Raw genomic sequence first — 16,105 nt, 5'->3', positions numbered from 1 at the left:
CAGAATTTCTTGCAAATTGAATCATACAGTACATAGGGCTTCTTTTGTTTAGCATAATGTTGTTGGGATTCATCCATGTTGCATATACTAAGTTTGTTCCTTTTACTGCCTGTTAATATTGCATGTATATTTATCATTTGTTTATTCCCAAGGGACATTGAAATTCTTTCTGGTGTTTTGGTTATTATGAATGAAGCTACCATGAACATTTCTGTATGTCTGTGTGTTCATACTTTTTCATTTCTTGTGGGTTAAATACATAGGAATGGAATTGCTAAGTAAGTGTACAGTTAACTTTATGTGACACTGCCAAGCTGTTTTTCCAAGGAATTGTACCATTTTACATTATAACAGCTATGTATAAAGTTTCAGTTGCTCCGCATCCTTAACAGTTTGTATGTACAATCCAAATGTTAATTTTTAGAACATCATCACAAGAGGTAATAATTTCTTAGAACACAAAAGGCATATAACATAAGAGAAAAAATAAAAGTTGGACTTAATCAAAATTTGAAACATCTGCTTTGGAAGACATTAAGAAAGCAAAAAGACAGTTCACAGACTGAGAGGATATGTCTGTGATGCACACATCTAACCAGGGACTGGTACCCAAAATATATAAAGAATTCATGCAGTTCAGTAATAAAAAGATGAATGACCCAATTTAAAAATGTGCAAAGGAGACTTCTCGGCTCTTCAAAGATCATCTGAGGTCCTGGAGCTGGTTCCACAGGGATCATTCAGTCCAGGTAGGACCTTCAAGGAACCTTTATTTCACCATTCTTTAAACAATTATGTAGAATGGGATGGACAACTGGACCCCTGCAGTACAACTCAGATGGTTAACACAGGCCTTGCCTGAAATCAACCCAAATAATTACACATACCCCTGCTGCTCAGCCTCTACTGAGAAGCCCCCATGAAAACATTTTAAATAATGAACAGTTTGGTTGACTTGCAGTCTGAACCTTGGCTTATTTAATAGCACTCAATAGTTATACTGTAGATAAACATCATAATGGCTAATGATTACAAAATAATAAATGGACAAAATATTTGATCACTTTACCAAAGAAGACCATTAAAGCCACAATGAGTTACATACATAAATTTTAAATACTGTTCTCTGTATTTATGTACTTTTGGGTTGAAAAAAGTTGAAAACAGTATTACTTTAAAACACAAAATATCAAATCCTCTTTTCAGGTTGGGTAATGGGTGTCTGTGAGTGTTTGCTTGTTCATTTTGGCTACCCTGTATTTTAATTCCCTTCCTTTGACAATCTTTTTTTCCTTCCTGCCATGCAGAAGTGGTATTTTGATTGTTTTTCATCTAAGGCTTTGCAGAGGTTTTCAGTGTCACTGGGAGTAAAAGGAGAATTCTTCCAAATTATAAAGTGTATCCACTAAAAATCTACAACAAATCATCCTACGTAAAAGTCAGACTTTAGAATATCTGCCATGGCCAAGAATAAGATAGGTATCTATTATCACTGTTTTTAAGCAACATCATACTAAAGGATATAATCAATGCAGCAAAACAAGAAAATGACCATAAAAGATAAAACTGTTAGAATATTCAGCTAATACAAATATCTACTTAAAATATTCAAGAGGATTTATAATCATATATTAAAAATACTCCAGAAGGAGTCCTATACATCAATAAACATTTGGAAAATAGAATTAAAAAAATCCATGAAGTAAAATGGATTTTAGGGTAACAAAATCTGCAAGGTGCCACAATAAGTGTCATGTTCATCGGACACAGCTACATGCAACAGTGTTATAGATGAAAAGTAAGGTTGATTGAGGAAAATTTTACAGGCAGAAGAGTCAGCAGTGTGGAGAGGTTCGCCTGACCTTTAGACTTCCTGTAAAAAGAACTGCTGGTCCAGGAGCAGCCGTATGCACCATGGAAAGTACCTCAAAAGAACACTGTCCCTGTGACGTTACACATGTTAATACAAAAGTTAGGAGGGGCCAGTGAACAGCTGAACTGCTTAGCCATGATGGCTTCTTGGCTGGGTAAATGGCCTTGTTGGACCAGGGCTGCCAGAGGAAGTCACATGCCGGTGACAACAGCAAGAACTCTTGCTAACTCAGCTGTTTGCTAAACTTCCAGCAGGAACTCTGGGACACCTAGTTTGCCTTTCCTTAAAATTTAGCCTTTATGGCAGCTATGTAACATGGTTAGAAGTGCAGAATCCATAGGCAAAGTATCTGGTTACCTGAACTGCTATGTTCCTGAGTTTTTTCATCTGTGAAATGCAGACGATAACAATACCATCTTCATTTAGACTGCTAAAGGGATTAAATGGACACATCTAAGATGCTTAGAATTGTGTCTGGCAAGTAGTAGGCTCTAAATACATTGGTAGTAATTACACATGATTATCATTGGTAGTAATTACACATGATTACTACCAATGATTTTTTAAAGTATAAATGCAGAGAAAATTAAGAAAGCTGAGGCGAAAACTCACATGGAATACTAATTGTTGAAGCAGGCCGGAGGAAACCACAGCCTGAACACATGGGTAACCTGGGGGAGATTGTGTACGCTGTATAGGACCCTGGAGCAGCTGGGGATCAGGATTCCAGGAAAAAGGGACAGGAAAGGCTGGAAGTCCAGGAACCTATTTAAAGTCTGGGATGGGATAGTCGGCTCTCTCTACCCCACGATCAGATTATTTGATAAGTGTTAACCCTGAGGCAAAAAATTAAAGGAGTCTTCTCTTTAAAAAAAATTAAACCTTCAACCGGCCATTTTATGCTCCAGGTTCATGGCAAATGAACTCTCAGCTGCTAGCTCTGTCGTTGCAAGCAACTTGATTCATTTTCTGAGGTGTTTTTCTGACATTTAGGGCTTCTCCTTGACTCCCCAATCTGTCTTCCATAAAGTAAAAGTCTTAGGTTCAAGTCACCCTCATGTAGCTTTTAATTAGATTTTTTAACCATAATTTTGATCCGTCAGCTTTTAAATTACCTAATTCTTAACCATGAATTGCAAACCAAGGATCAGTATACATCTGAGGAAAGCTGGTAGTGTGAAAACACTAATATACATGGCCTTGGAGGAAACAGATAATTTAGGAGACAGAGGAACTTAAACATTGGTATTGAAAAAGTCAACTTGTATATCAGGGACCCACAAAATAGAGGCTTTCCTAGTGGCCCGGCCCAACTCACAGATCCAAACTGAAGTCAGCCTGCACGCAGGGGAAATACCTGTCAAGGGAACCTAACACGCCAAGTAATCCTCCTCCATCTCAGCTTAGCTCATTGACCTTATCCAAGAAAACAGGACCTGTCACCTTATAAGGAAATCCCTGACCTTCTAGCCAATCAGGCCCTGTTTCCACATTGCCTCTTCTGTGTAAAACTCACTCCTGCCCCCCACAAATCCTTCGCAGTGCTCCACCATGCTTGTGGGTCTCTGTACTCCCCCAACCCATAGATTGTTTTCCCTTGGATAAGCCATATCAAATTTGTTAGGTTGTTTTAGTTTTCTCACTTGACAGTATCATAGGAGGGATTCAAAAAAATTGCTCAGGTTAAAAAAATGTCATGAAGATAAAGAGAAAACAAGAAAGAGCTGTGGGAAATGGTAAGTGTAACTGCTGAAACTAAGAATTGCTATGGAAAGGCTGGAAGATAATGGAAAGGAAATCTCCCAGAAAGCAGAGCAAAAGCCCTCAGGATGCAGGAGGGAAAAATAAGAACTTAGGTGATCAGTTAAATTCCTGTTTGAATAATGGGAATGCCAGAAAGAGTGAAGAGAGAATAGCAGACAGCAGAAAGTCATCAGAAATCATAGAAGATCATTTCCCTGTGCTAATGGGAGACCCACATGTTCATTGGAAAAAGCCCACCCAAATGCCCTGTGCAATGAATGTAAAAAGACCTAGACACAATATTTTGAATTCTATAACCCCAAGGAGAAAAAGAGAAACTCTTAATGGATACCAGAAAGACAGAAACCATCACGGTCAAAGAAATGACTAATATTAGCACCATGACCACTAAGCAATCGTGCAACTTGGTAGGTTTAGAATAAAATACTTCCTGTCATGTGACTTGGTAGGTTTTGTTTTTCCTTTTGGTTCCTGACCAAGCCCTAAGAACTGACAGTAGTCAGCTGCACAGTATTTTTTAAGTTCTGGTTCTTCAAATATCTTCCCGTTGCTTCCCAATAAAAGACAAACACAGAGCACTTGGGCCACACATTCTGCTCCCACTGGCCGTGCACTTCTCTTTCCCTGTGACTGGGACTCTGGATCAGTAAATTATTTCTAGTTAAGTAAGTTGCCATCTCTGGCAAGCAGTTCTCTTCTCACCTAAACTGATGGCCCCCTTATTTCTCTTGTTCTTGTTTCCCTCTTTAGAGGCAAGGGGACAGGCACTGGACTGATGGGCTGGCGGGGTTTGAGGCTGGCTCTGCAGTATCATTTCCTCACTGGGATTCTTAGCACTTGAGCACTTGTAGTCGAAGAACATGAAACCTGAAGAGGGCCTTGGAGATCTCTTCTCCCCAGAACTGGCCTTGGAACCAGCAAACAGAGCCACTGAACTTGTTGTATAGGTGCGGGATTGATGCCAGCGGTCTGTGGCCACTCCGCTTATGTATTCCCACGGAGGCCTGAAGCTGTGGCGCTGTCTGTTGGCCACGCTGATTGAAATGTCCTAACGAGTGGTTATGTGATCCTGGGCTAGGGTCTGAGACAGACCAGCGGGCAGCCTGTAGCAGCTTGCTTCTGTTTTTTGGCACTAGTCATGCAGCCTAATTTTGGTCACATCACCAGAGGTGTCCAAAACACTCCTCCTCAGGTGAGACTATGGTCTCCCCAGGACGTATCTAGGTTGTTCGTTACCTAAGACGAAGCATATTTTATGCAACTAAGAAAGGCTCCTAGATTTTGTGCAACTAAGAAAGGCTCCTTTCACTTTTGTTTTTGTTACCTTATCCTTTACCTTAGTTAAAGTCTTACATAAGTAATATTATGAAGAGTCTTGAGAGTTTTTTTCAGTTATCTAGTTGAAAACCCTATGTAATTTCGAGAGAAGGCACTGTGATGGGATACTTGAAACAGTTGTTACTTTATAATTCAAGTGAGGGCTAAAGCTGTGTTTGGGAGGAAGATTAAGAACCACCGATGTCAGGTTGGCTGCCGAGATAGCCATGGTTTGAGTTCAGTCAAGTACTATAGCTACTGAAGAGAGGAAAAGCACAGTAATGGAATTTAAAGGTGGTGGTGCCAGAGCCAGAGGAAGAGATTAAAACAGGAATTGAGGCTGAGGGGCCGTCAGCCAAGAGTACTGTACCTTGGCTGGTTCAGGCTGCTTTGGCAAAACTGAAAGCTTTAGGTGGCAGAGTCCACCAAGCCTTGGATGGTTCCTCCCGCAAAGGGAAGGAATGTGATGCCAAAGGAGAGTTGGGCAGACACTCCTTTTGGTTGGAATGTGACCCTCCTCTGGTAGATAATCACAAACAAGACTGCAGGGAGAGGGGCCAGAGACACCTGAGACCAAGGAGCTACTCAGTCAAAGCTAAGTCCCCTTGGGGACTGACCCAGAGCTCCCTGAGGAACCCCCACTGAAGTGGGCTGTATGTGTGCATGGCAGGGAGCTCTTCTTGCACTAGGCACGGCCAAGTAAAAGGCTTGCTGGTCTTCATCAAGATCTTCAACTAGTGGCAACTTTTGCAGAAATGTGGGTAGATGGGCAAATTCCAAATCAGCTGAACTGGATAGAGGCCAGGGCACATGAAACACATCTGTAGGTACTAAACGGAATACTCCTGAGGTTCCTGCAATGTTGATAAGGCAAGCAAGCACTTGTTATATGATGATACTCAAGGTAGCGCCTATTTTATGCGTTTGAACGTAAGTGGTGACTGATGCTGAGATAAGAGGCCCCGCAAATGCCTGGACTGCCCCGGTAAGCTGGCTTTAGGGAGGCAGCCTGAAGCGAGAGATGCTTTCACAGGCCTACCAGCACATTTGCTCCAAATTGCAGTAAATGATGAACAGAAATCAGGGTTGTTCAGAATAATCAGTAAGAATAAAAGGGTCAAAAATATCTCAGGACTAGTAAACCAGGAGGAAATGTTCATCAGGCTACTTTTCTTTCCCCTTTCAGAAGATGGCCACCTGGGAGAAGGCCTCTGACGAGAGGATTTCACAGTTTGATTCTGTTTTGCTCCCGAAGGTGTTTGTTCCTCTAGGCATAGATGCAGTTCAATTTGCAAAAGAAATGGAAGAGGAGGAGCGGAAAGAACGAGGCAAAAGGCAGAAAGGCTTTAACTCAAAAATGTGCAGTGAAGCGAAAAGGTTAAAGACTTCTGGGACCTGTGAGTGACGCACAGCTCATGGACACCACAGGAGATGGCAGCGGCTGGGTTTTATATCACTGGCGTAAAGTCTGGGATTCCATGTTTCTGCTGTTGCTTGAGAGCCTCTTTGGTGCCAGCCTCCTGAGGCTCCCTATAGAAGACCACATCCAGACTGTGAGTCCCTTTTGGACAAACATGTTGGTAACATTGCCAAGTATGATGTAAGAGTGAAGGATCCAGAGAACAAGCTGGGAGAGGACAAATCAAGGTACCAGCAAGAGAAGGCCAGACTCCAATCCTTCAAGAACTGGCCATTCTATGCCCAAGGCTTATACCTAAGGCAGCTCTTGGCTGCAGGCTTCGTCTTTACAGGTACTTTGAAATTTCTGAAGTATTTTTCTGGAGTTTTATGTCTAGGTTCTGTATTTCGGTTGCAATCTTTTGTGAATTTTCTCTCACTTGTTAAAACCCCTCAATTAGGTATAAGGTCTATTTTGTTAAAATTCAACTTGAGTAACTTCAGTTTTATTTTATGGTTAGTACAATGTGTTACTTTGCCAAATGCATATAAAATAACAAAGCTACTTTCCCTTATTTTTGGATTTTAGACAATTCTGACTATATTCGTAAGGCCCCCGAAACAAATCATGAGGTCAGCCTGAGCCCAGTCTCTTTCTCATGCTTCCTCCTTTTGCTGTTCATATGTGAACTTTGATTCTTTTCATTGTGGCAGTATTGGAAGCTAACTCTAATGTGTAAGGCAAACTGCATTTCAGCAAATTGCACTTTGTTTGAATTGTCCTAACCATGTCATACATGATCTGACACGTGTGAATGAGAACGGTGGTAATAACAGCAGCAGCTGCCGTTACTGAGTACCTACTTGATGCTGCGCATGAATTAAGCACTAATTGTAATCCAACAAACATGTTCCTTCCCCCATTTCACAGCTGAGCTCATTGCGGCTCAAAATGTTTAAGAAAAGTGCCTTAGTTTCCACGGAAATTTCATGGCAAAACTACAGCTTAGGTCCTCTCACTGTGCTTTGAGTGCTGGAGTTTCTTTGCTTCCCTCTTACTTTGGCTCTGGGAGCTCAGACAGCAAAACACCTGCTCTAGGAAGCAACTGAGGTAGACTTGTAATTAAACAGTTTAGAGTTTTACATGTGAGGTATGGCCATTGTTCAAGGAGTGGGATCCCTGACTTAGAAAGTAGCCATTTAGGGCAGAAGGGCTGTGGGGAGAGATTCAGCCAGAGGAGAATGTGAGCAGACAGACGTGCTGGAGCACGTTTCATGCACAGTGCGGTCTGTCTGGCCTGTGCCAAGGTGCCGTTGCTGAGTGATCTAAAGGTTTCCCTTCAAATGTAGGTAAACAGGGCACTGCGCAGTGTTCTTCCTGTGGGGAATGTTTGGGGAATGGGGAAGAAGGAGATGATGCTTGGAAGGAACATGCATGCCAGGTGGTTCCCCAAGTAGGTAGAAAAATAGTTCTTGCTTGTAATTATCTTTTCTTTTTGGTATCTAATCTACAATTACATGAGAAACATTATGTTTACTAGACTCCCCCCATCACCAAGTTCCCCCCACAAACCCCATTACAGTCACTGTCCATCAGCATAGTAAGATGCTGTAGAATCACTACTTGCCTTCTCTGTGTTGCACAGCCCTCCCTGTGCCCCCCACCACCACATTATACATGCTAATTGTAATGCCTACTTTCTTTTTCCCCCCCCTTATCCCTCCCTTCCCACCCATCCTCCCAGTCCCTTTCCCTTTGGTAACTGTTAATCCATTCTTGGGTTCTGTGAGTCTGCTGCTGTTTTGCTCTTTCAGTTTTTTTTGTTCTTATACTCCACAGATGAGTGAAATCATTTGATACTTGTCTTTCTCCGCCTGGCTTATTTCACTGAGCATAATACCCTCTAGCTCCATCCATGTTGTTGCAAATGATAGGATTTGTTTTCTTCTTATGGCTGAATAATATTGCATTGTGTATATGTACCACATCTTCTTTATCCATTCATCTACTGATGGGCACTTAGGTCCAACTTACCTGTTTGTTCTTTTTTGCTAGTGCTTTAGGTTTCTTGGTCATGAAGATTTATCCCAATGCTTTAGGTTAATTTTGTGTGTGGTGGTGGGAGGCAGGGGTCCAACTTTATTCTTTTGTGAGTGGAAATCCAGTGGTGTCAGCACAATTTGTTGAGATGTCTTATTTATTTCTGTAAAAACTGAAAGTAGCTCAGGCTTCCTGTACAGTAGGTAATCTGTATATGCTGCAAAACACAGTATTATGGTTACTAGACTTCCCCCTTCAAAGTAGTGCTATAGACTGCGATAAACAGGGGTGCATCTGTCTTTTTCAAACTGGGCTGCTTCATTCTTAGGGTAAATTCCTAGAAGTGGAATTCCTGGGTCAAACTGTATTTCTATTTTGAGCTGTTTGAGGAACCTCCATACTGCTTTCCACAATGGTTGAACTAATTTGCATTCCTACCAGCAGTGTAGGTGGGTTCCCCTTTCTCCGCAACCTTGCCAACATTTGTTGTTTGTCTTTTGGATGGTGGTGATCCTTACTGGTGTGAGGTGATATCTCATTATGGTTTTAATTTGCATTTCTCTGATGACTAGTGATGTGGAGCATCTTCTCATGTGTCTGTTGGCCATTTGAATTTCTTCTTTAGAGAACTGTCTGTTCAGCTCCTCTGCCCATTTTTTAATTGGATTATTTGCTTTTTGTTTGTTGAGGTGTGTGAGCTCTTTATATATTTTGGATGTCAACCCTTTATCGGATCTGTCATTTATGAATATATTCTCGCATATACTGTAGGGAACCTTTTTGTTCTATTGATGGTGTCCTTTGCTGTACAGAAGCTTTTCAGCTTGATATAGTCCCACTTGTTCATTTTTGCTTTTGTTTCCCTTGCCCGGGGAGATATGTTCACAAAGAAGTCATTCATGTTTATGTCCAAGAGATTTTTGCCTATGTTTTTTTCTAAGAGTTTTATGGTTTCATGACTTACATTCAGGTCTTTGATCCATTTCGAATTTACTTTTGTGTATGTGGTTAGACAATGATCCAGTTTCATTCTCTTACATGTAGCTGTCCAGTTTTGCCAGGACCATCTGTTGAAGAGACTGTAATTTCCTCATTGTATGTCCATGGCTCCTTTATCATATATTAATTGATCATATATGTTTGGGTTAATATCTGGAGTCTCTGTTCTGTTCCACTGGTCTGTGGCTCTGTTCTTGTGCCAGTAGCAAACTTATATGTACTTTCTAAAAAGGAAAGTTTACAGTATGTAAAAGTTTTCATTTGAAAATAGGAAAATAGCTTGATGAATCAAAATGTGCTTCAAGTTTTCCATTCGGAAATCTTTTGATTAATAATGGGAAACTGCACTTTTTAGATCAACTCTTTCCTAATTGGATAAATTCCTGTGCCTGAAAGAACTGTGTGAATCTGGAAGATAAAAGTGTTTTTTTCAGTCATTCCTGAAGAATTCCTAAATCTTCACCATACAGAGAAATTATTGATCCAAGTTTCAGCTGAGTATGGTTCTTCCAAACTAGGTAAGGATGGCAATTGGATTTTTTTTTCTTACATCATTTGGAAAAGCTACTTGGCCAATAATTTAAGAATTAGTGCTTCTTTGTATCTAACAGTATAGCTTGAATCCATGGTAAATTGTGAACATAGCACTCCTTCTCAATTAAAAAAGCAGAGAGCTATTTGTAATTATTAAACCCTGACTACAGGTTAGGTATTATTCTAAGTACTTTACAAACATTAACTCATTTAATCTTCATGCCCGTTTTATTAGGTAAAATACTATAATTATTTTCATTTTACAGCTGGAAAAATTGAGGTACAGAGGTTAAATAATTTGGTCAAGTCACTCAGCTAAAGAAATGGTAAATGTGCAATTCAAACACAGGAATTATGACTACTGTCTGAGCTCTTAACTACCAGTATACTGTTTCTCCAACATAGTTCATAAGAGTTTATTATGTTTAAGTTGCTCTTACATTGCAACTTACACATCTGCTGACTGGTAGCAACTGGGAGCATTTCCCTGTTTGTCACCAGCCTATCCTCACGGTTGACAGATGACTTGTGCAGCCATGTTTTGTAACTACATCATTTAGCAAAATGACTTAAGCATCATCAATTCCTTAGTATAGTAAACACTGAACACTAAAGACTGAGGAAATGTAAAACTCTATGGAATCAAGATGCAGAGCTGCATGCAAAAATATTCTCTGAAGCTGAAGCTGGAAGTGATAGTTTTCTTGTTTATCGGCAATTTTTGCACCAAATTTAGATTTTACTTCAGAGTTGTTATTGCTTTTGTTTTTGTATAGTATTCCTACATTGTAAATGTCACGCACAAACTTCAGAGATAATTAGGATGTTAAAGTCAATGGTGACCATAGTGAGTTTGCCCAGAGTATGTGTAGTTTCTATGTGTCCACGTTCATGTAGCTCCCTAGTCAGCTGCAGAATCCAAACCTTAGCCTTGACCCTATTCTTGGATCTTTACATTTTAGTGCTTTGTGTTAATTCAGTACTGTTGAAACAAAATAGTAATTATATGACTAATTCTGATAGAAATTTGCTAATTTCAGAAATCTTTGATATTTTAGTCAAATCAATTCAGAAGTCTCCAAATCTTCAAGTTTTCCATCTGCAATATGATTTCTTTGCAGATTTTGAGACTCTCATGATTGTATTTACTTCCTGCAAGAAACTTAATGAAATTAAGTTTTCTGGACCATTTTTTTTGCAGCCATCCCATTTGGTAAGATCTATACTTGCAAAATTTTGGTTTAAGATGCTTCTGTGGATAATCATTTTAAAAACTTTTAGAAAGTGGTCAAAGAACAAAACTATTGCAATAGATCTCTGATTTTAAATGAATTCACAAATAATAAGATGTATTTGTTTCTAGAAGTTTAAACATTTCTGGTTAACAGAATTATTTCCTGAGAAGTATTTTATACACTTAGACATACTAATTCAACCAACCTGAATTATTAATTTCCATCACTTTAAAAATACTCTCTAAATACATCATTTTTTGGTAGAAGAGATATATAGCTGACATAACTAAATTTTTATTTTTCCTTTTATAGTCATCATTTTGCTGAATTTTATTTCTCTTAAGATATTAAATCTTGAACAATTTCCTGATAAGGAAACATATGAAAAATTTGGAATGTTACAGAATAGTGCCTTTCCCTGACTCTCACTGCCCCAACCAGTTCTCCTAATTTGCATTAGTTACAGCAAATCATGCTGTGTATTAGCTGCCTTGTTCACTTGGAGGGGCAGTGCTGTTCCACTTTATCCCCCACTGCCTTGATCTCAGCTGATCTCATTTGGAGTGATGTTTTCAGTGACACTGCTTTGAACATATTTGGTCATTATTGCATTATTCAATTTCATTGTCAAATATTCATTCCAAACATGTTTAGTCCCCGTTATTTCAAAGGTTTCTGGGATATCTTCTCAGGTAAAGAAAACTCAACATGTGAAAACCCAGCTTTAACAACGTGATAACTACAGAAAGAGCTCATATTCTTTTTTCAGTTTTGATTACTAAATTATCAAAGGCTCATGGAAAGGAATTCTAACAGGTGTTAAAAGATAAAACTGAGGCGCATTAGCATTTCTTTCAAAGTTAATTTGGCAAAAATGGATTCAAATCAGGCAGCATCCAAACTAGCAGATGGAAAGGAGCTCCAAGGAGCTGTACAAAATGACTTTGCAGGCTGAAAGGGAGCAGGAATAAGGAAGCCATACTAAGCAAAAAAAAAAAAAAAAAAAGGCGGGGTGGTTATTTTCCTTTGGGGACACCAGAGGTCTATCAGGCAGATTACCTAACGAGTGCTAATCAGGTAATTCCTGATTGACTGGCTTAAAATTCCACTTCTGGGAGAGCTGAAAACTGTAAAGAAGTCAAGTCTCCGTTTGGTGGCTTGGGGCTTACCGTAAACAACTCTATTTTGGGCCTGTTGTCTTGTTTTTAACACAGGAAAATGTAAGGGGAGTCACAGGAGATGTGGAGTATAAGGCAGTACTTCTCAAACGATCACGTGGGTCTCTTTCCTTCCTCTGGAGGGGGTGTGCGGGTGGGGGAAGAACAGGAGGGGTCAGGTGGCAAGGAGGCGGCTGGCATGGCAACAGGATGATGAAGCAAATACACTGAGTGTAACGAGAGCTAAGCCTCTTCACTGTTGGAAAAGGAGTTTATAAATACTGAAAGGAGAGGCTAGAAAGAACTTTGAGGTATTAAATTAGAATTGGAAGTACTGTTATGGACTCATGATTTTTAATCTATATACATAGATAAAAAGCTACACAGTGTGCCATGTATCTACACACACACACACACACACACACACACACACACACACACACACACACACACACACATATATATATATATTTCAGATTAGTCAACTGAGAGACAGGAAAGCACCCTAGTTAGTAGCATGGGCGCAGCAAATGCCCAGATATTGAATTTCTAAATAGTGGCCTCCCTTAAACCAGGGTCCTTGGAGAGATGGCTGACAAAAGAACTAGGACGGGTAAGTAAAAGATAAGCCTGAGACTGTTTTATGCTAGAAAGTGTTCAAAAACCTTTCCAGGTATAAGGTCTTAGAAGTAAAGAACCTCCTCAACTTTCTCGGGATCACCCGAATGTACCATGCTCAGGGAGAGACCAGGGTGAACACGAAAGCTGTGTGGTGGACTGTGAGCGTTTAGTGCTGAGAGGCAGAGGCAGAAATCACTGAGCGTGACAGGAGGTGGGACTGAAAGGGAGGGGCCTGAAGGCCGCGGAGCATCCTGGAGGCCAGTTGAAGCTTCAGTTTGAAAGAGGAAATGGGGATGTTAGGCAACCTGGACTTCAGTGCAGGAAAGATTGGTTGGGGGCAGGTGGAGGAATGGTTGTGTGGATGTAGCAATGAGGATTAAGGTATAGGGTGACCCCTTTCTTACCCTTGGAGAGAAAGACAAGAGCCTCTATGCTCCTCGTGGCCTCCCGAACCATGCAGGATTTTGAGGCTATAGATTATTATTCTTTGGGAACACATAGAATGGAGAACAGCCTTTACTTTAGGTTCTCTTAATGACCTGGAAGAATTGATCCTTCTTATTGGGGAAGGGATTCATCAAGTAGCCAAACTGATCAGCCAGCGGTGCCAGCATCTCTGATGTCTCTGAGTCTCATTTTGCCATACTTTCAATGATGACAGTGTGATGCAAATTGCTGAGTTACCTTCAGATAAACTTTCAGCTTGCATGAAAGCCAGTGGTATTACCAGGCTTTCTGCTCAAAATGTCTATAAAAACATTTGCTCCTATAAAAATGTTCGACAAATTTCCTCATTTTTTGCTAACATATTATTCCCTCCAGTGTCCTGTGGATTTAGGTTCATTCTGGTCAGATGTGAAAGTAAAAGATGGTCTCCTATTTTAGACTATATAATCCTTCAAGTCTGTGTTTTGAAACCTGGTGTTTCAGATGCCTGGCCACATAACCTCCATGTACTTTTTAAAAATTGAAGATTAATACACATACAGAAAAGGACACACAGCATAAACATCCAGCTCAATGAATTTCCAGATGAACATACTTGAAAATTTTGTTACATGTGCATGGGTAATAATCATCCAGATTCTAATATCAAGTATGACAAACATCCCAGAGGCTGCCTTTGTATCCTGCCTGACATATTCTTCTCCTTCCCAAAGGTGAGCACTGTACTGCTTGCTTTCACCAGGGTTTTATCCATTTTAAACTTCAGTATAATGGAATCCTATGTGGTATGTACTCTTGTGGCTGCCTTTTTGGTTCAATGTTACATTTATGATATTCATCCTTAATATTGATGCGTGCGGCTCGAGTTTATCAACTCTGTGACTATATAGACCCCAGTTTAGGTATGGATATTTGAACTGTTTCCACTGTTTGGCTACTACGAATAATGCCATGAACATTCTTACACATGACCTTTGGTGCATAATGGAGGTATTTCTAGGGGTGTAATTTCTGAGTTACATGGGATATTATTTTCCATAGTTGTACTAATTTACATCCCTACCAGCAGTTGTTTCACATTCTGGCCACGATTTGATTGATATTGTGACCCCTTAAACTGCAGGCATTCTGATGAATCTGTAGTGGTGTCTCACTGTCATTCTTCTTTGGTATATTTTTATGCTTTGTGATTGGTACATTTAGGCAAGCTGTGTTTTTCTAGGTATGTTTAAATTCATCTAAAATTGCTCAGAATATATATAATCTTTTAAAGTATCTCTACAGTGCCTAGTAATATTCCTTTTTATTCCTAATATTAGTAATTTGTGCACTTTCCCCCCCACTTGATTGGTCTATCAAATTTTTTTAAGTTAAAAAAATTTCTGTTTTTCATTCATTCATTTCTGCTCTTACCTCTATGATCTCATTCTATTGTCTTTGGATATAATTTACTTTGTGTGTGTCCTACTTGAGATAGACGAAGCCCTCTCACAGGTTTTACATGCTATATTTCCATTCTCCTTAGTTCAAAATATTTTTTAATTTTAGTTGTCATTTTTTTGGCCATACCAGTTATTTAGAAACTTATTACTTAATTTCCAGATATTTGAGGAATTTTCTAATAACCTTTTGGTTCTGGTTTCTAGCTTAATTTCACTGTTATCATAAAGCATACACTGTACGATTTCAGTTCTGAAATGTGACTTGTATTATGGGCCATCAAAATACAAAATACATACTAAAATGGTCAACTTTATAAATGCTCCATATTCACTTGAATGAGTTTCTATAAATCAAGTGTTAAAAGAATTGTTCAAATCTTTGATATTTTTATTGATTTTTTTTGTCTGCTTTATTACTAACTGGGAAAGTTATGTTAAAATCACCCATGATTGACTGGTTGTCTTTTCTTTTCAGTTTTATATTCACTTGATATATTTTAAACCTAGATACATAAAAATTTAGATTAGATCTTCCTGGCAGATCAACCTTATTTCTCACATTTCTTGCCTTAATGTTAGTTATTTCACCAAAACATTAATAGAGCCACGTCAACATTCCCTTGGTACTTGTATCTTGTCTTTTCCTTTCAATCTTATTATGCCCTTATATTTAAGGTATGCCTCTTACAAATATATAATTTTTTTCAAATGCAATCTATTAATCTTTTATTTCTACTTGGAATATTTATTTATATTTACTGTACTTACAGTTGTGTATCTTTTTTGCTATTTGTCCCCTTTGTTCCTTTTTTCCTCCTCTCTTCATTTGTCATTCCATTGTTCCTTGTCTATTAGTTATACATTCTTATTTTTTTAATGGTATCATATACTAAACTATGCATTCCTAAATTATTAGATGGTCACATATATAAATCAGTACTCTAGAATATTTAATTCTTACCTCCCTCGAGCCATTTGCCCTATTATTTTAATTCTACACAAACTGAAACCCTGCACATTATTATTGTTTTTAAAGTCATTTATTTAGAGTCCCAAATGCTTAATCTGCCATTCCTTAGTCTCCTGTATTTCCATTCATCTACCAAGAGTCTGTTCCTTCTGCCTGAGGACCTCCTCTAGTATTTCCTTTCCTTTGGGTCAGCTGGTAGTGCATTTTACTTTTTGTCTGAAAATACCTTTCATCAAATGCCTTATTTCTGAAGTAATGTTTTCCAGTGAGTGCAGAGTTCTGTTTAGGCACAGGTTCTTTCACAGTA

At 39.1% G+C, this 16,105-nt stretch overlaps 1 protein-coding gene across 1 annotated transcript; it reads left to right on the top strand.

The window, feature by feature from the left end:
* Positions 1 to 6,143: 6,143 nt before the first annotated feature.
* NAIP (NLR family apoptosis inhibitory protein) lies at positions 6,144 to 13,987 on the top strand. The gene is given in 9 exon segments (XM_073213723.1): positions 6,144 to 6,356; positions 6,359 to 6,451; positions 6,454 to 6,496; positions 6,499 to 6,705; positions 7,703 to 7,810; positions 10,967 to 11,115; positions 11,118 to 11,139; positions 11,474 to 11,569; positions 13,441 to 13,987. Coding segments are annotated over 9 exon segments (1,401 nt in total). The 3' UTR covers positions 13,911 to 13,987.
* The last annotated feature ends 2,118 nt before the right edge of the window (positions 13,988 to 16,105 follow it).

This window comes from Manis javanica, chromosome 1, assembly GCF_040802235.1.
Source record: "Manis javanica isolate MJ-LG chromosome 1, MJ_LKY, whole genome shotgun sequence".
Classification (NCBI taxonomy): Eukaryota; Metazoa; Chordata; class Mammalia; order Pholidota; family Manidae; genus Manis; species Manis javanica.
Note: the sequence above shows the minus strand (reverse complement) of the source record. Positions and strands in the feature narration are given on the sequence as shown.